A 21,584-nucleotide genomic window follows, 5' to 3' on the forward strand; every position below is an offset into this window, starting at 1 on the left:
ACTGTCTTCCAAATTCAAATAACAACACATCAGCAAGTTTCTTAAAGGTACTGGCTATGGCTTACTTATCTGTTTTCCTTAGTGCCTGGCACAAAATTTGGTGTGTTGTAGAATTCAACAGTGTGTGAAGAGAGAATACTTAAGTAAATGGAAAGGATAAAAAGATATGTGAGGTAACTAGTCATATGTTAATTACCTAAGTCAAACTTATAGTCGAAGCTTTATTAGGCAATGGTGTTCCTTTCTAATAGCCTGCTGCTGCTGCTGCTAAGTCGCTTCAGTCGTGTCCGACTCTGTGCGACCCTATAGCCTGTGCGACCAGGCTCCCCCGTCCCTGGGATTCTCCAGGCAAGAACACTGGAGTGGGGTTGCCATTTCCTTCTCCAATGCATGGCAAGTGAAAAGTGAAAGTGGAAGTCGCTCAGTCGTGTCCGACTCTTAGTGACCCCATGGACTGCAGCCCACCAGGCTCCTCCGTCCATGGGATTTTCCAGGCAAGAATACTGGAGTGGGGTGCCATTGCATTCTCCTTCTAATAGCCTATATAAAACAAATATATTTGACAACTGGTGCTTGTGGAAAATACCAATGGCAAGGCCCCAACAACAGAGACTGTGATATAACTGGTTTCAGCTGGGGCCTGGGCATCAGTATTTTTAAAGCTCCTAAGTGATTCCCATGTACAGCTAGAGTTGAGGATCAGAGTCAGTGATCATGTTTCATAGTAAAAAATAAGGATCTTTAAAATCTTGGTCTGCAATAAGACAATTTTTCTATGTCACATTTTGCTTAAAATAATCTTGTCACTTTGTAGGCTGGACATGGACTTCAAATACTAGATTATAGTTTCTAAATTCTGGTCTATTATCCATCAGCACTCTAGGCCCAAGGTTTTTTTCTTATTATTATTGTTGAAAAATTTAGTATGTGATGTTATGCTTTCTGAACCACTTATAGCTGTCAGATTTTAATTATTTCATTTCATACTTAAAATAAGTAAATTTGAATGAAGTTTAATTGGTTTTCATTTCCCTGAATAACACTTGCATCAAGAACTAGCTTTTACTGATTTAACACAGAAGAGTATTATGATTATTTTCAATATCTATATAACTAATTTTATATCTATGTAACTAATTTTATGAGCCTTTAACAGAAGATCAGATTAAGAAGTCCCAAATTTTAAACTACAGTATCTTAAAACGCTTTCCTGAAAGGAGAATATTTTAGAATAATAAAAACAAGAAAGGATCCATCACTCAAAATCATTCTGTGGATTATGGATAAGGAGTTTGGGATAATTTAAATCAAAATATTACATTTAGTTAGATAAAATATGAGCAGGGTTTAGAAAGTAATTAAAGAGAAACATTTTAAAAGTTTATTCATAATTATGGAATTACTATACAACTTGGAACCATTAAAATGTAAGGAAAAGACCAATTGTGAAGAGTATTACAATTTAAAACCCCTTAAGGAATTTATATTCCAAATAATTGAATTCTTCTAACTTAAGAACATCTTTAAGGATATTTAAAATCATTAACTCAAAGTCCTACTTTTTAATGAGCTAATAAAAATAGGCAGCATTTCTGAAGTAGTGGCATATATATTACCTGAATGACTTTAAAACAATAATTGAGAACCTAACTGGTTGCACTCAAATCTCCCTTTGTAATATATTCCTACTTCAAGCATCATGTGAACTCTGTATATCTGTATGACTCAGACTCCTGTAAACATTATTTTACATGCATTAATATGCAAGGAAAGGCATTTATTAAACTAGTCAATCTTAGTAAACAGAACTTTCAAAAGCAAATGATCTTGCCCCTCTTTTCAAGGTATCTTAAAGACAAAAATATGAACAATAAGGAGGCCACAGGTATACTCTGGTTAGTTAACAAGCTATTTGACGCAGTTCTATGCATTATTTTAAAACAATGGTCAGTTCTTCTAAGCTGAATTCAACCCTTTTTGCTGGTCTGTTTGTGTGGAGAGAGTCCATGGCGGATAAAGCATGACCTTTTTAAAAAAGGTCACTTCCCCTGTAAGCTAGCCATCAGCTAAAGCTACTGGACAAAGCTGTTATTTTCGCTCATCTCTTTTTACCTCTTGATCTGGATACATAATATTGATTTACTCACCCTGAATGAATAGGGCTGGAAGAAAGAGCCACGTTGTCTAAGTTCTCAGTGCCCCAGCTTAGACGATAAGAATTCCTTTCTGCCTCCTTGGCTAGAGTTGTCACCTAAACACAAAGAACACTGGATTTAATAAGAAAGACTTTCTTTCAATTAAATTAAAATATAATGAACTTCAATAACTGGAATCACAGGAAAGTGGTATTACATGGAAAAACATTCATTTAAAAATATGACATGAGACTAAGGCATTTAAAAAATACCTTTATAATGCATTCCAATTTAAATTATATTATTGATGTAGGGTTACACTTGAGTAGTTGTCTTTGAAAAACAAAGGTTTCATCTACTTCCTTATATGCACCCAAAACTGATAAAATCTTATCTAAAATTAAGCTCATAACAAATTCTACATCTTTTCTCATAGAAAACAATTTTAAATATTGAGAGACATATTTTAACCTGTACCTTTTATCATATACTTTAAAAAGCATCCAACCTTACATTTTCCTTTAACAGACATTTCACAAAGAAATGGAGTTTTATATATAATCTTCACAGAAAAATCCAGTATAGCTGAAGACACAAGTAGTATATTATTTTAGAAAAACTCTGCTCACTGAGAAATGCAGCAAACATTCTTTATGCTTTTGAAAAACTTGTAAATCTCTTATCCTAGGCTTATTGACTGAATTAAGACAGTTTTTTTTTTTTTTTAGGTTAAAAATCTTCTTCCAGACATTTCCAACATCAGATAATGTTAAAAAGGCCTCCAGAAAACAGAAACACAAAGGCAAAAAGTCACATACCTGGTGACTGGGGATCACAACTGTGTCGTCGATCATGGCACTGTCCCTCAGGTACGAGGCATGGCTCAGGGTGTGAGACCTGTCGGAACTGAAGGATCGAAGGCTGGTAGGTTGGCAGGAGGTCATGGTGATATACCAACAGCAGTAGTAGGGTTGGGAGGATGGAATGATGAGCCGAGCAGGGGAGTGAAAAAAGCGTGCTATTAGCTAACAGTGCAACTTCCAGGGGGACATCAATCGCAACCATGGAAGAAGGAAACACAGGTCCGTGCTGCCACACCTCTCTGTCCAGCAACTAAACTAACACATCTTTTGACTGGCTCCTACCACTCAATGGCCAGGGCACAAGGGAATCCAGAAGATAAAATTTGATACTCCTAATCTGATTCATTTTCTTCCCAGAAATGTTTTAAACCAGCAACTGTAGCTTACTGCCAGTATAAGAAATTCACACAGAAAGTAATTCCAGGATAGAGTGCTTAAATCTGTGTTAAATGTAAATCTCCCTGCAGCTAGGAAAAATATTAGTAGAGTAGAAGACAGCCCTCGGAGAGAATGAAATGAAAGCACAGGTTTCATTTTCACTCACTTTCCTTTCTCCCACACCTCTTTCTCCTCCTCTCCAGCTGTGAATGACTGAATGTTGGTGCACACCCCTGGAAGCTACAGAGCGAGATGAATGGCGGCCAGAGGCATGCTTCCTGGGGAAGCAGCGTTTCTCCTGTTGTCTCTGGTGTTTCCAATAAAGGTATTTCAAAGGACAGCACTGTTCCCTGTGCATGTCCTGTGTGTGGTGAGTGAAGCACCAAAGAATGCTGGTTGCTGTGGCAATGAAATGCAAGAGCACAAAAAACCATTTCTAAGACCAGCCCACAACACACACGCACACACACATCTGCCAGCACGAAAATGAATTGCCAGCGGACACTGAGCAAAACTGAGGTTTGGCTTCACAATAGGATTTAGGCCTTGATAAGCAACGCTTTACATTTTTGGTAAATCTGAATTTCAAAGTTCTGAATTACATACTCATATGCAATGGGTGAAACTCGTTATCTGCATAGATGCAGTTTCCTTACTTCCTAGTTAATTTGTACAATCAAATGACAAATACATTGGTATCTTAAATAAACTATATTTTATACATGTTAGCCCAAGAATTAAAGATCTGTATTCAAAATACTAGCCCAAAGCCCACAGGGGAAAATAAAAAGGCAAACTTTCACTTTATTTATAGAAGCAAGATTTCATTTACTTTTAGCTAGTAGGTATTTGGCCAGTGAAGCGCTGTAGAATTATGGACTAAACGTCAAGTTAGCATATCTATTAGTAGAAACTATTTTCTTTTGCAAATATACCTAAGTTTGTAAACCATATATTGTCATCTATGAGAGGTGTCAATATCTCCAACTATCTTTGAGGAAATCATCACTTGGTAGGTAATTTATAGTGATTTGGGGCCTTCTCCTATTTTCCTGTAGGATCTATGCCCCCAAAATAAATGCTCAATATTAGAGGGTAAGTTCAGTTCAGTTCAGTCGCTCAGTCATGTCCGACTCTTTGTGACCCCATGAGTCACAGCACGCCAGGCCTCCCTGTCCATCACCAACTCCCGGAGTTCACTCAAACTCATATCCATTGAGTTGGTGATGCCATCCAGCCATCTCATTCTCTGTCGTCCCCTTCTCCTCCCATCCCCAATCCCTCCCAGCATCAGAGTCTTTTCCAATGAGTCAACTCGTCGCATGAGGTGGCCAAAGTATTGGAGTTTCAGCTTCAGCATCAGTCCTTCCAATGAACACCCAGGATTGATCTCCTTTAGAATGGACTGGTTGGATCTCCTTGCAGTCCAAGGGACTCTCAAGAGTCTTCTCCAGCACCACAGTTCAAAAGCATCAATTGTTCGGCGATCAGCTTTCTTCACAGTCCAACTCTCATCCATACATGACCACTGGAAAAACCATAGCCTTGACTAGACGGACCTTGGCGAAGTAATGTCTGCTTTTTAATATGCTATCTAGGTTGGTCACAACTTTCCTTCCAAGGAGTAAGCGTCTTTTAATTTCATGGCTGCAATCAGCATCCACAGTGATTTTGGAGCCCAGAAAAATAAAGTCTGACACTGTTTCCACTGTTTCCCCATCTATTTCCCATGAAGCGATGGGACTAGATGCCATGATCTTAGTTTTCTGAATGTTGAGCTTCAAGCCATGAATCCAAAAAGTTAAATTATCTAATCCTATGTATTTACACCTATATAAGTCTGTGTGTTTATAATACAATTAAATCTAAATAGAATTTGTCAGTACAGCATTTTATGTTCTACAGTCTCTTGGGGAAGATAGAGGCTTCTGACACAGCCATGGCAGGAGGAGCCTGGAAGTCAAATAATCTATTTATAGGGGTTTTAGTTCTGGCACCTGGAAACAGCTTACATTATAGCTATTTTTACAGCTGTGCAACTAGATTTTGATGGTGCACTTCATAAATAGGCTACTGTGACTAACCTTGGCCTGATGTTGAAATTGAGGCTAGGAAGGGGATTAAACTATTGGGAACAGGGGTCTTTAATCTCAGCAAAAGCTTGGCTCAACTGGTGGACTGAGCAGTTTTCTTTTCCTGCTTTAAACTATAAAGATAGCTAAAGATTCACTTGGAGGTGTTTGGTAGCAGGCAGCACTAGATCAACAGCTCTTAAATTCTATTCTCCTGTTTTTTGCTTTGAATTGAACCAAGAAGAGAAAAACAGCAGAGGGGTCAGCCTCTTGAAATGATGTGTTGTGTATGGGCTCATCCGTCTTCCCCCATCAAGATCTACCGGGTTTAGAAAGGAACAAGATGGCAGAGGAATAGGACGGCGAGACCACTCTCTCCCCCACAAATTCATCAAAAGAACATTTGAACGCGAGTAAAGTCCACAAAACAACTTCTGAATGCTGGCAGAGGACGTCAGGCACCCAGAAAAGCAGCCCACTGTCTTCGAAAGGAGGTAGGAAAAAACATAAAAGATAAAAAGCGAGACAAAAGAAGTAAGGACGGAGCTCCGTCCTGGAAAGGGAGGCTTTAAAAAGAGAGAAGTTTCCAAACACCAGGAAACACTCTCACTGGCGAATCTGTGGCGAGCCTTGGAAGCTCAGAGGGCCACATAACCCTCTTTTTTTTTTAAGATTTTTTTAAAACCCACAGACTACCCGCCAAACGGTAACTCCCAGCGGAAAAGCAGCGCAGACGCCTGCATACGCCATTAGCAGCGGGGGCTGGGCAGGGAGGAGCCGGCTGAACTGCTCAGAGAGAGGACTGGGCTTGAATGCCACGAGAACAATTTGAGAGAACTGGGGAGAGCAAAGCAGACTGTGCGATAGCTTCCCCACGAAAAGGCGGAAAGCTCTAACCTATGACTCAGCCAGTCCCGCTCACAGAATAAAGGACTGAGCAGAGCGAGCCGGCTGCGGTCGGCCTATCCCCCATTCCCCGCCAAGACAGGCAGGGAGCGCAGCCAGAGCCGGAGCGGACAACCGCGGCCCCAGAAAGGCATCCGATACAAACTGCAGACAGGCTTGTTGCTAATCAGGACTTCTTGGGCTCAGGCCGGTCGATATCCCCCTGAGAAGGTGCACCGGTTGTACACCCAGAAAACTGAGTAGCGGGGACTGGGGAGGCGATAAGTCGCAGAGACCGTGCTCGCCAAACACCTGGTCCCCTGAGCTGCTCGGACCAGGGAAGGCACAAAACGCAGGCCCAACCAAGTCTGCGCCTTTGTGGAGTACCTGAGAACCTGAACTTGAGCCGCTCAGACCTGGGAAGTGCATACAACCCGGCGCCGGCCTCGGACAGTTCCCAGCAGAGCAACCTAGAGCCTGTGCAGTATAGACTGGGACAGCATACGTGCTGTGAGCGGGGGCAAACCCAGTGTGGCCGAGACGCTGCGAGCACTCCCCACAGACGCCAGAGACATTCGACGGCAGCGTTCCTCCCTTCCCAGAACAGGACTGAACAACTGAGCCTTAAAAAGTGTCCACCCACCCCCTAGTATCAGGGCGGAAATTAGACACTGAAGAGACCAGCAGACAGAAGCTAAAACAGAGGGAACCACCTTGGAAATGACAGACAGAGACGTCTAGAGACTACTCCAAGAATAAGACCAAAAACCAGAGGCAAGAGGCTTAAGCCCGAATCCTGAGAACACCAGAGAACTCCTGACTCCAGGGAACATTAATCGATAGGAGCTCATCAAACATCTCCATACCTATGCTAAACCCAAGGGTCAACAAGTTCCAGAGCAAGACATACCACGCAAATTCTCCAGTAACACAGGAAACTAGCCCTGAGCTTCAATATACAGGCTGCCCAAAGTCACTCCAAACCCACTGACATCTCATAACTCATTACTGGACACTTCATTGCACTCCAGAGAGAACAAATCCAGCTCCACCCACCAGAACACCGACACAGGCTTCCATAACCAGGGAACCTTGACAAGTCACCTGTCCAACCCCACACACAGCAAGGAAACTACATAATAAAGAGAACTCCACAAATGGCCAGAAGAGGGAAAGGCCACCCCAAGCAAAGCATTATAAGCAAGATGAAGAAGCAGAGAAATACCCAGCAAGTAAAGGAACAAGATAAATGCCCACCAACACAAACAAAAGAGGAAGATATACGGAATCTACATGAAAAAGAATTTCGAATTTTGGTGGTGAAAATGATTCAAAATCTTGAAAGCAAAATGGAGTTACAGATAAATAACCTGGAGAAAAGGATTGAGAAGATGGAAGAAAGGTTTAATAAGGACTTAGAGGAAATAAAAAAGAGTCAGTATACAATGAATAATACAATAGATGAGATCAGAAACACTCTGGAGGGAACAAACAGTAGAATAACAGAGGCAGAAGACAGGATAAGCGAGCTAGAAGATAGAATTGTAGAAATAAATGAAACAGAGAGGAAAAAAGAAAAACAAATTAAAAGAAATGAGAACAATATTAGAGACCTCTGGGACAATGTTAAATGCTCCAACATTCGAATCATAGGAATCCCAGAAGAAGAAGACAAAAAGAAAGACCATGAAAGAATACTTGAGGAGATAATAGTTGAAAACTTCCCTAAAATAGGGAAAGAAATAATCACCCAAGTCCAAGAAACCCAGAGAGTCCCCAACAGGAGAAACCCAAGGCGAAATACTCCAAGACACATATTAATCAAATTAACAAAGATCAAACACAAAGAACAAATATTAAAAGCAGCAAGGGAAAAACAGCAAATAACACACAAGGGGATTCCCATAAGGATAACAGCTGATCTTTCAACAGAAACTCTTCAGGCCAGGAGGGAATGGCAAGACATACTTAAAGTGATGAAAGAAAATAACCTACAGCCCAGACTACTGTACCCAGCAAGGATCTCATTCAAATATGAAGGAGAAATCAAAAGCTTTACAGACAAGCAAAAGCTGAGAGAATTCAGCATTACCAAACCAGCTCTCCAACAAATGCTAAAGGATCTTTTCTAGACAGGAAACACAGAAAGGGTGTATAGACTCGAACCCAAAGCAATAAAGAAAATGGCTACGGGATCGTACTTATCAATAATTACCTTAAACGTAAATGGGTTGAATGCCCCAACCAAAAGACAAAGGCTGGCTGAATGGATACAAAAACAAGACCCCCATATATGTTGTCTGCAAGAGACCCACCTCAAAACGAGGGACACATACAGACTGAAAGTGAAGGGCTGGAAAAAGATATTCCATACAAATAGAGACCAAAAGAAAGCAGGAGTAGCAATACTCATATCAGATAAAATAGACTTTAAAACAAAGGCTGTGAAAAGAGACAAAGAAGGAAACTACATAATGATCAGAGGATCAATCCAAGAAGAAGATATAACAATTATAAATATTTATGCACCCAACATAGGAGCACCGCAATATGTAAGACAATTACTAACAAGTATGAAAGGGGAAATAAACAATGCAATAATAGTGGGAGATTTTAATACCCCACTTACATCTATGGATAGATCAACTAAACAGAAAATTAACAAGGAAACACAATCTTTAAATGATACAATAGACCAGTTAGACCTAATTGATATCTATAGGACATTTCACCCCAAAACAATGAATTTCACCTTTTTCTCAAGTGCACATGGAACCTTTTCCAGGATAGATCACATCCTGGGCCATAAATCTGGTCTTGGTAAATTCAAAAAAGTTGAAATCATTCCATGCATCTTTTCTGACCACAATGCAGTAAGATTAGATCTCAACTATGGGAGAAAAACTATTAAACATGCCAACATATGGAGGCTGAACAACACGCTGCTGAACAACGAACAAATCATAGAAGAAATCAAAAGAGAAATCAAAATATGCATAGAAATGAATGAAAATGAAAACACAACAACCCAAAACCTCTGGGACACTGTAAAAGCAGTGCTAAGGGGGAAGTTCACAGCAATACAGGCACACCTCAAGAAACAAGAAAAAAGTCAGCTAAATAACCTAACTCTACATCTAAAGCAACTAGAAAAGGAAGAAATGAAGAACCCCAGTGTCAGTAGAAGGAAAGAAATTGTAAAAATTAGGGCAGAGATAAATGCAAAAGAAACAAAAGAGACTATAGCAAAAAATCAACAAAGCCAAAAGCTGGTTCTTTGAGAAGGTAAATAAAATTGACAAACCACTAGCCAGACTTATCAAGAAACAAAGGGAGAAGAACCAAATCAATAAAATTAGAAATGAAAATGGAGAGATCACAACTGACATCACAGAAATACAAAGGATTATTAGAGAATACTATCAGGAATTATATGGCAATAAAATGAATAACCTGGAAGAAATGGACAAATTCCTAGAAAAATACAACTTTCCAAAACTGAACCAGGAAGAAATAGAAAATATGAACAGACCCATCACAAGCACGGAAATTGAAACTGTAATCAAAAATCTCCCAGCAAACAAAAGCCCAGGTCCAGACGGCTTCACAGGTGAATTCTACCAAAAATTTAGAGAAGAGCTAAAACTGCAATACTTTGGCCACCTCATGCGACGAGTTGACTCACTGGAAAAGACTGTGATGCTGGGAAAGGTTGGGGGCGGGAGGAGAAGGGGACGACCGAGAATGAGATGGCTGGATGGCATCACCGACTCTGTGGACATGAATTTGAGTGTACTCCGGGGATTGGTAATGGACAGGGAGGCCTGGCGTGCTGTGATTCATGGGGTCGCGGAGAGTCGGACACGACTGAGCGACTGAACTGAACTGAACTGAACACCTATTCTACTCAAACTCTTCCAGAAAATTGCTGAGGAAGGGAAACTTCCAAACTCATTCTATGAGGCCACCATCACCCTAATCCCAAAACCTGGTAAAGACCCCACAAAAAAAGAAAACTACAGGCCAATATCACTGATGAACATAGATGCAAAAATCCTTAACAAAATTCTAGCAATCAGAATCCAACAGCATATTAAGAAGATCATACATCATGACCAAGTGGGCTTTATCCCAGGAATGCAAGGATTCTTCAATATCCGCAAATCAGTCAACGTAATACACCACATTAACAAACTGAAAAATAAAAATCATATGATTATCTCAATAGATGCAGAGAAAGCCTTCGACAAAATTCAACATCCATTTATGATAAAAACCCTCCAGAAAGTGGGAATAGAAGGGACATACCTCAACATAATAAAAGCTATATATGACAAACCCACAGCAAACATTATCCTCAATGGTGAAAAACTGAAAGCATTTCCCCTAAAGTCAGGAACAAGACAAGGGTGCCCACTCTCACCACTACTATTCAACATAGTTCTGGAAGTTTTGGCTACAGCAATCAGAGCAGAAAAAGACATAAAAGGAATACAAATTGGAAAAGAAGAAGTAAAACTTTCACTGTTTGCTGATGACATGATCCTCTACACAGAAAACCCTAGAGACTCTACCAGAAAACTACTAGAGCTAATCAATGATTACAGTAACGTTGCAGGATATAAAATCAACACACAGAAATCCCTTGCATTCCTATACACTAATAATGAGAAAATAGAAAGAGAAATTAAGGAAACTATTCCATTCACTGTTGCAACGAAAAGAATTAAATACTTAGGAATATATCTACCTAAGGAAACAAAAGACTTGTACATAGAAAACTATAAAACACTACTGAAAGCAATCAAAGAGGACACTAATAGATGGAGAAATATACCATGTTCATGGATTGGAAGAATAAATATTGTAAAAATGAGTATACTACCCAAAGTAATTTATACATTCAATGCAATCCCTATCAAGCTGCCAACAATATTTTTCACAGAACTAGAACAAATAATCTCACAATTTGTATGGAAATACAAAAAACCTCGAATAGCCAAAGCAATCTTGAGGAAGAAGAATGGAACTGGGGGAATTAACCTGCCGGACTTCAGGCTCTACTACAAAGCCACAGTCATCAAGACAGTATGGTACTGGCATAAAGACACAAATATAGATCAGTGGAACAAAATAGAAAGCCCAGAGATAAATCCACGCATCTATGGACACCTCATCTTTGACAAAGGAGGCAAGAATATAAAATGGAGAAAAGACAGTCTCTTTGACAAGTGGTGCTGGGAAAACTGGTCAGCCACTTGTAAAAGAATGAAACTAGAACACTTCCTAACACCATACACCAAAATAAACTCAAAATGGATTAGAGAGCTAAATGCAAGACCAGAAACTATAAAACTCCTAGAGGAGAACGTAGGCAAAACACTCTCTGACATAAATCACAGCAGAATCCTCCATGACCCTCCTCCCAAAATATTGGAAATAAAAGCAAAAATAAACAAATGGGACCTAATTAAAATCAAAAGCTTCTGCACAGCAAAGGAAACTGTAAGTAAGGTGAAAAGACAGCCTTCAGAATGGGAGAAAATAATAGCAAATGAAGCAACTGATAAAGGATTAATCTCCAAATTATACAAGCAGCTCCTGCAGTTCAATTCCAGAAAAATAAAGGACCCAGTCAAAAAATGGGCCAAAGAACTAAACAGACATTTCTCCAAAGAAGACATAAAGATGGCTAACAAACACATGAAAAAATGCTCAACATCCCTCATAATCAGAGAGATGCAAATCAAAACCACAATGAGATACCATTTCACACCAGTCAGAATGGCTGCTATCCAAAAGTCTACATGCAATAAATGCTGGAGAGGGTGTGGAGAGAAAGGAACCCTCTTACACTGTTGGTGGGAATGCAAACTAGTACAGCCACTATGGAGAACAGTGTGGAGATTCCTCAAAAAATTGGAAATAGAACTGCCATATGATCCAGCAATCGCACTCCTGGGCATACACACCGAGGAAACCAGAATTGAAAGAGACACGTGTACTCCAATGTTCATTGCAGCACTGTTTATAATAGCCAGGACATGGAAGCAACCTAGATGTCCATCTGCAGACGAATGGATAAGAAAGCTTTGGTACATATACACAATGGAGTATTATTCAGCCATTAAAAAGAATACATTTGAATCAGTTCTAATGAGGTGGATGAAACTGGAGCCTATTATACAGAGTGAAGTAAGCCAGAAAGAAAAACACCAATACAGTATACTAACACATATATATGGAATTTAGAAAGATGCAAATAATAACCCTGTATACGAGACAACAAAAGAGACACAGATGTATAGATCAGTCTTTGGGACTCTGTGGGAGAGGGTGAGGGTGGGATGATTTGGGAGAATGGCATTGAAACACGTATGTTGTCATATGTGAAACGAATCACTAGTTCAGGGTCAATGCATGTTATAGGATGCTCGGGGCTGGCATGCGGGGATGACCCAGAGGGAGGATAAAGGGAGGAGGGAGGTGGGAGGGCTGTTCAGGAGGGGGAACTTATGTAAACCCGGGGCAAATTCATATCAATGTATGGCAAAACCAACCAATATAATATTGTAAAATAATTTGCCTCCAATAAAAAATAAATTAATCACCTAAAAAAAAAAAAAAAAAGATCTACCGGGTTTAGATGTGTTAATTCCATAGTCTCTGTCCTGGGCTTTGAAATTCACAGATCCAGACGGTGGCTTTATAAATTTAAAAGTGCTACATTTATATTAACAAGTAGTACAAAGGATCAACAGGCACTGGAGTAGAGGAATAAAAATGCCTGCTCATAACAGCAAGTAGAGACTCCATCACTATGTAGAATTTACCCTTAAACGCAGCCATAGAATAGCAGAAACACAGGTCTCAAAGTGAAAATGGATATTTAGCTTGGATGGGAACAAATTGAATGGATTAAAAAAAAAAAAAGATGCCTCAGTTAAGAACCAGTGATGTGGCTGCCAGCACTGTAAAAGTGTAAACTTTAAAGAGGGCAGCCAGGTTTCAACTGCCACTCTCAGGGAGGCCCCATAACCGAGTGGAAGTGTGTCTGCTTTAGGAATGAGGTCTTTAAGGGCTCCTTTGGGTGTGAATGGAAAGAGGTGTTAATGAGGTTTCTAAGAGTTCCTTGGAACGTGAATTTAAAGCCACATCCTGCAATCAATGTATCACTAATAAAGGTGGACCACTGGAAAAGAGTCTGATGCTAGGAGGGATTGAGGGTGGGATGAGATGGCTGGATGGCATCACCGACTCGATGGACATGAGTTTGGTTGAACTCCAGGAGTTGGTGATGGACAGGGAGGCCTGGCGTGCTGTGATTCATGGGGTTGCAAAGAGTCAGACACGACTGAGCCACTGAACTGAACTGAACTGAACTGATATCCATCGACCTAATACATGGGTCTACCTTTCAACTAGTTTTGAACCAAGAGGAGAAAAGGGATGTTGGTGCTATTTGTGGTCTTTCCTAGAGCCCAAACAGCAAAGAAACACAGAGGGAGAAGACAGGAAAGAAAGAGACAAAATGATCACAAAAAGGAGATTAGGGTAGGGAGAAAAAGATATTAGGATCTACAGAGAGTGAGGGAAGTTAGAGAGACAGAATAAAGAGAATGAGTAAGTTAAAACCATATGTCTGAAATGTCTACCCTCTGATTTTATTTTAGCGCTCTCTGTTTACTGCCTTCTAAAATGCTAATTGGCATTTAATCAATGTTTATAGTTCTAATTGCTCTTTTTTCTATGATATCATAGAATCTACTTAAATGAAATTAATGAAGCTAGAATATTTCAAGAGTAAGGAAATTCTTCTCTCTAAAGGAATAATGATAAAAAGCAGAGACATTACTTTGCCAACCAAGGTCTGTCTAGTCAAGGCTATGGTTTTTCCAGTGGTCATGTATGGATGTGAGAGTTGGACTGTGAAGAAAGCTGAGTGCTGAAGAATTGATGCTTTTGAACTGTGGTGTTGGAGAAGACTCTTGAGAGCCCCTTGGACTGCAAGGAGATTCAACCAGTCCATTCTAAAGAAGATCAGTCCTAGGTGTTCATTGGAAGGACTGATGCTAAAGCTGAAACTCCAATACTTTGGCCACCTCATGCGAAGAGTTGACTCACTGGAAAAGACTCTGATGCTGGGAGGGATTGGGGGCAGGAGGAGAAGGGGACGACAGAGGATGAGATGGTTGGATGGCATCACCGACTCGATGGACGTGAGTTTGAGTGAACTCCAGGAGTTGGTGATGGACAGGGAGGCCTGGCGTGCTGTGATTCATGGGGTCGCAAAGAGTTGGACATGACTGAGTGACTGAACTGAACTGAAGGAAATTCTTCTCTCTAAAGGAATAATGATTAAAATTCAAGTCTCTGTATCAGAAACTGTCTACTCTGATTTAAAACACTGCAAGTATATTCAAATATTTTGCAACAGAATTGCCACTTTTTAAAATTAGGTCAGAGGTGGTGCTGTTCAGTTAAATTTGCAATAACACATATCTATAGAAGTATACATTTTTACTTGCTGTTCAGCTAAGGGATGAGCCAAAAGTTTTTTTTTATAATCTTAAATTTATACTTTTTCACCGTGATACAGCTGCTTTATGGACACATATTAGATGGTATCAAAGTTTGCAATTTCACTGAAAAATGTAATAATTACTATGTTAGTAAGCTGCAAGATTTATTAGAAATTTAATTAATGGTACTTTCAAACCTATTATATCAAGTGAATATCCCAAAATTCAATGTGTTTGCTTTAATACATGGGGAAGCTTCTGTGGTTCACTGTTATTTAGTTCTGCACTGACTCGGAATAGCATTTTTTAATTTGTAAGCAATAATAAAATAAAATGGAAACAAAATCCAACTAATCAGATCTTGGTTGTGTTCCTATTCAATGTAATCAGAATTTAGCTATTTTTATTCCTCTGCATCTATATACATTTTAGGCATCAGAGTAATTTTTTCTATCTTTGGAGCAGGAAATGGCAACCCACTCCAGTGTTCTTGCCTGGAGAATCCCATGGACAGAAGAGCCAGGTGGGCAGCAGTGCACGGGGTCGCAAAGAGTGGGACACGACTGAGTGATTTAACATAAACACTTTTCTTTTTGGGAAGCCATGCTAATGTTTGATCAACCACAAGGTGGAGCTGTGACAGTTAAAATAAAGTTGGGCGGGGGCATGTCACAGACTTTCATCCTAGTGAAATATTCCCCCTTCTAGCTCAAATATTAATAGATACTCAATGTAATACATAAAAATCCTAATTTGAGAATTAATCCATAATTCTAGAATATAAGCAACCCTTGCCAAAACACACATGCACGCGCACACACCCACACACTACACATATATTGAGCAGTGAGCAGGGAAATGTGGATGTATCCAGGAAGGTCATGTTTTCATCATATGCAATTAATACCTACCTGGGCATGGTACTATTGAAAGCACACCAAATAAAGAAATGAGAAGGAAAAAATGATTACCGAAAAAGATAACATATTCAATTGGCTAAGCAAAACTAAAAAAAAAAAATTGCAACCATGAAAATGAAATGCTGACTATAATGCCAACTTGGAAAGGATGAATGCATCTGGTGTTTTACAAATGCAAGTGTGGCCCCGGACAACCGATCATGTCTTCTTTGTTTCATATCCCCTGTCTTTACAAGCGGAGAAGTATTCAGTTTAGGTAGAATCCTCAAACCACTGATACTTGTCTTATGGAAAGCATTGTTCTAAATCTTTCTCTGTACTAAGTATTTCAAAGTAGGCAAAAGGATCAAGTTAAGCACTTATTCTTAACAAGAGAAATCAAGCTAAAAAAAGGATTTTTGGATAACAGTAATATGATTATTCACAGAACTGTGAATTTTTGCAAGGCCATAAACATTTTATTGCAATTTAAAGTCTTTCAAGAATCTCAGACTGTAAGTCTCAAATCAATGAGTGTATCAAAATTCAGAATCTAGAACACTGACCCCTCACAAGCTCCCCTACCCCCACTCTCCGAGCAGCCCCTCCTATATCCTGATCCCAAGGCCCCTCTCCATCTAAGTCACTGAAGCCAACGAGCCAACTGGGTCTTCCTCCTCTTCCTCACCCACCCCATAAAGCCTGTCACCACATCCGGACAGTTTTGCCTCACTGATACGTTCTCAAGTTTTTCATTTCTAAAATTCTCTCCAGGATTGCTACCACCCAGGTTAAAAGTTCAAGTCTTGTCCTAGCTACTCCAGGGAGCACTGCAGCAGGAATTCCTCAGATGGTTACCACTGCCAGAGGTGGGTAGCCATTTGACCAAGCCTCTGAAATTCACCCTGCATCTCACTGTCAGAGAGACCCACCCAAAATGCAGATGAGGCCTCCCTCCTTCACGCTTGCACTCCAGCCGCACTCACTACTCTTTCCCTCACACGCCACAAGCCTTTGCTCACCTCCCTAAAGCTTCAGATGCCCTCCCCACCTCTCTTCACTGCTACTACTCATTGTTCCTTCCCAATCTAGGCTCATCCGCTCCAGGAAGCCTGAGCCTCAGGGGGCCAGGTGCACTATGGTACCGCTGGCCTCATCTTTCTCTCAGGCCATTAGATAGTGAATTCAGCAATTATATATTAGTTATCTTTGTACCTCCAGCACCAACCACAAAGCCAGTCCAGAAAGGCACTTATACGCACATTGAATTAAAAAAAATGATAGGAGGGAGGCATTAGTACTCAAGGAAAATGCCCAAGGTAGGCCTGTTTTTGCTATTCATCCCTTTAGAATTGACTAATCTTTAAGGTATTTATTTCTTACACTCCACGTATGCTGGATATAGCAAAAATAGAGCCAATATTAAAATTATAAACTTGAGATTACTGATTGGCAAAAGATATTACATTATATGAATAATCACACACAACCTAAATTGGCAGTCATATGTTTGATGAGGCACCATGGAATGTTCTTAGTCTGTCTCAAAAAAGAATAATCACCTGAAGTGCTAGTTAGTAATAACCCCCAAAATTGATTGTATATTTCAGAATAAAATGTAAACCTCCCTGGATCTAGTGATAAAACCTGATCCCGTTCAGATTTTGCTCAGATTGCTCTTGGTATCCAGCCTCTTGGGGGATTCTATTCCAATTCTTTTTCATAAAACAGTTCCAGGCAACGGTTCATTCTCAATTTGTTATCGTTAAATCCTTCTTCACAATATAGTTGATTCCACTAACAAAAAACCCCAAGGGGATTTGGGAGTACCTGTAACTGCCACTGAGTAAAGACTGCCCATAAGGCAAAACCGTCCTTTTAATTTGCCTAGAGAAAAAGTTGAAGATGATTAAAAGTATCATACTTTAATGGTTCAGAGTTTGTCATGACTCTGCTTCTTACAAAGCTAAACTTTGACTAAATTACTTAATCTCTCCAGGCCTTGGTCTCCTTTAAAATGGACACTAAGTTGTCAGAGAATGCAGTAAGATAATGCAGTAACTGCTGAGAGGACAGCCTACCTATGAAGCGTCAATGACCGTGTCTACTTCTTTTTATTACTATCGTCACAAAGTGAGCGCTTTCTGTGAATACCTGTCGGAGCGCCCCCCCTCCAAGCTGTATCGCAGGTAATTCATCCCGTCCAGGAACTGACTGCTGGGGAGGGAGTCATCACCCAGTTCCTTTAGGTCCTCAGGCCTGAGGTACTCTCCCCCATCACCCGTCATTGTGTCATCACCTTGAAACAGAGAGAGATGGAGACTTACTTGTTGAATGTAATATCAACTGCAAAATATGATTATAATTGTGAAAAAAATCAGAATAGCACTGACATCACTGAAATACTGCATACTGGAAAAAAACAGAACACATGCAATTAAAAAGTGCTGAAACTCAGGGAAACGATATTTGACCCATTTTCCTATTACTTAACAAGAAGAAATAATTACCTGAATTGGAATTCTTTTAATATTAGACAACTTTCTTTACTCATTTTTTATCATAATAGCTGATTTATAGCTTCATATTTAACTTAATAATTAGTACAATATATACAACTTAGCTTCTGAATGTGGTTTCAATAATTCTACACACAGTAGCCAGCATTAACAGTCTTCATGTAATCAACAATACGCTAAGAAATATCTACTGCTCTAAAACAAATAAGAAGTGTACTAAATGGAGTTAATAGGACTTATATACAGATATTAGCAAAATATGCACATTAGGACGGGGAAGGCAATGGCAAGCCACTCCAGTACTCTTGCCTAGATAATCCCATGGACGGAGGAGCCTGGTAGGCTGCAGTCCATGGGGTCGCTACGAGTCAGACAAGACTGAGCGACTTCACTTTCACTTTTCACTTTCACACATTGGAGAAGGAAATGGCAACCCACTCCAGTGTTCTTGCCTGGAGAATCCCAAGGACGGGGGAGCCTGGTGGGCTGCCGTCTATGAGGTCACACAGAGTCGGACACGACTGAAGTGACTTAGCAGCAGCAGCAGCAGCACATTAGGAAAAGAACACTAGAATGAAGTGGGCAGATTGTAGCATTTTAATAAACAACCAGGGATTTAATTTTAAAAACATTACAGAGCTTAGAAAGGATGCTTTGGGATGGCTTCCCAAAGGTGAAGCACCAGGGAAAAAGTGAGCTAAGCAACGAAGCGGTGGTAGAAAGCGATGCCTAAGTGCTGTGGCTGTCATCTGGGGGCACAGACGGCGAGAGCGCACTCCCGGCCCGTGGACTGGAACAGAACAATTTCAGAACACAGATTTCAGGAGACTCGATAAATGACACCTCATGCACACACATGCTGGCTGTACCACTGATGTGCTAGAATGGGGGAATAATTTAGCTAAGAGAAACTATTTTCGAAGGTCCTTCAAGGGCACGAATCACACAAAGCCTGAAAAACTATGTAAGGGAAACCTGAAGGAATGTACTTCATTCTTACAAGTAAAATATTATTTTAATTTCTTCTGTTTAAAATAACTATTTCAAATCAGCACTAATTCATTTATAAAGACACAGCATTAAAGAACCATACAAAACATGTCTTCAGTCTTTCGTTACTTCCCTGTATATATGATCCTAAGAGCCCATAATCAAAAGATTATTAGCTTTCTAAATTACTTAAAGACAGTTTGAACAAAAGATCTTCCAGTAAATAGAGATGCAATTTATTCACCGCTGGAGTTTTTTCTCAGAATCATTACACTTAATATTTGGCAGTTACAAATCTCATCATTAAAATTACTTTTCATTTTGCCTCAGTGAAACAATTATATTTTTATTTAGTTTTAGTTGAGTGAGGCTACACAGAAGAGTAATTAAAAGTTGAGTCTTTAATATCAGATAGATCTGGTTTAAAATTCTAATTCTGCTACTTACTGGCCAGTTAATCTTCCCATGAGAGTGATGCTAATAATCTGTTTCACATGCCGGGGATCTGAATTAAATAATAAATAAGGATGTATTATCGCTAAGAGTCGGACACGACTGAGCGACTTCACTTTCACTTTTCCTTTCATGCATTGGAGAAGGAAATGGCAACCCACTCCAGTGTTCTTGCCTGGAGAATCCCAGGGACGGGGGAGCCTGGTGGGCTGCCGTCTATGTGGTCGCACAGAGTCGGACACGACTGAAGCGACTTAGCAGCAGCAGGATATAATATTACTAGGCATTATTTTTGTTAATACAAAATGGTCAAAGTGTTGACACTCTGAAATATAAGCTAAACTTCATTTATGCAAAATAATTTTTGAAAATATATAAAAAAAATATAATTGCACTGCTTAAATAGTTCATAAATCTGATAACTCTAATGAAAACATGAGTAAATTTTTTAAATTAATTTTGTTAAACTGGTTCCCCCTCAACTCTTGTATATAATCTCTTCTTCAAAGTGTTCCCTCACAAAACCAGAGGCAGCAACAGCAGCAACCCATAGATAAATAACAATACAGATGCATATGAAATGCATGATGTTAGTTAACTTTAAGGACCAAAAAGGCCAAAGGAGGGAGAGATCTCTTGTAGTGCAGTGGGTTGAGCAGTATCCCCCCAAAATTTCATTTTGTCAACTTGGAGCTCTAGGATGTGGTCTTATGTGGAGTCAGGGTCCTTCTAGATGTAAAAGAAGGATTTAGATGAGACCATACGGGATAATTTCAAAAAGAGTGTTTTCACAAGAAACAGAGAAGGACACAAAGAGACTCAGAGGAGGATGTCATGTGAATGCAGGTGTTAAAGAGATGTGTCTATAAGCCGAGGAACACCAAGGTGCTAACAGGCACGGAGGCTGGAAGAAGTGATCAAAGGTTCTTCCCTACAGCTCTCAGAGACGAGCATGGTCCCACCATGGACTTTCCAGCCTCCAAGTCTGAGGGAGTAAATCTGTGGTGATTTGCTGCAGTAGTCCTAGGAAATTCTAGGGAAGCTGCAAAAGGAATTGCTGAAGAAAGAATGGGAGCTGGTCAATTGCTTGGGGGCCATTGTGATAGGCAGCTGCTGCTGCTGCTGCTAAGATGCTTTAGTCGTGTCCGACTCTGTGCGACCCCATAGATGGCAGCCCACCAGGCTTCCCCATCCCTGGGATTCTCCAGGCAAGAACACTGGAGCGGGTTGCCATTTCCTTCTCCAATGCATGAAAGTGAAAAGTGAAAGTGCTCAGTTGTGTCCGACTCTTCAAGACCCCATGGACTGCAGCCCACCAGGCTCCTCCATCCCTGGGATTTTCCAGGCAAGAGTACTGGAGTGGGTTGTGTGATGGGCAGAGAGATCAGGGTATTTCAAGTGAGAGGCTGGTGTGTGAGGGGTCATGGAGGGCAACAAAAACAGTATGAATATGAGTAACACGCATTACTCACTGAGAGAATACTAAGTGGAGTGACAGCATTAGTCAGTGTCCCTGCTGGCGAGCAATGTGAAGAGTCGACGAAGAAAGTCTGTCTCTGAACACAGCAGTGAGATCAGGGAGCTTGGACGCTTTATTACAGGGCTTCTGGGACTTTCCACTATTTCTCCCTCTTGTATAACTAGTAAGTATTTACACAGGAGCATTTTTATGAGTCAAATAAGTTGGGATTCCCCCTTGGTTTATTTCTGGGAGATAAAAAGTTCTAAGATCAATTCTAAAGAAAGTGAAGTCGCTCAGTCGTGTCCAACTCTTTGCGACCCTGTGGACTGTAGCCTACCAGGCTCCTCTGTCCATGGGATTCTCCAGGCAAGAATACTGGAGTGGGTTGCCACTTCCTTCTCCAGGG

The 21,584-nt window shown here is 40.2% G+C and overlaps 1 protein-coding gene across 11 annotated transcripts in view; it reads right to left on the reverse strand.

Moving 5' to 3' along the window:
* ANK2 (ankyrin 2) overlaps positions 1 to 21,584 on the reverse strand; it is a 268,452-nt gene that overhangs the window by 64,557 nt on the left and 182,311 nt on the right. For 9 of the 11 annotated variants that reach the window (XM_088836164.1, XM_088836165.1, XM_055433969.2 and 6 more), the window contains 3 exons: positions 17,909 to 18,053; positions 2,954 to 3,056; positions 2,148 to 2,251 (listed from right to left, as the gene is read on the reverse strand). In XM_088836164.1, coding sequence (XP_088692290.1) covers positions 2,148 to 2,251; positions 2,954 to 3,056; positions 17,909 to 18,053 — 352 coding nt within the window. The remainder of the gene's footprint in view (positions 1 to 2,147; positions 2,252 to 2,953; positions 3,057 to 17,908; positions 18,054 to 21,584) is intronic. The other 2 variants (XM_088836160.1, XM_088836158.1) reach the window with 1 other exon arrangement.

Source organism: Moschus berezovskii, chromosome 5 (genome assembly GCF_049115385.1).
Source record: "Moschus berezovskii isolate FMDL1 chromosome 5, NW_MosBer_1.0, whole genome shotgun sequence".
NCBI lineage: Eukaryota > Metazoa > Chordata > Mammalia > Artiodactyla > Moschidae > Moschus > Moschus berezovskii.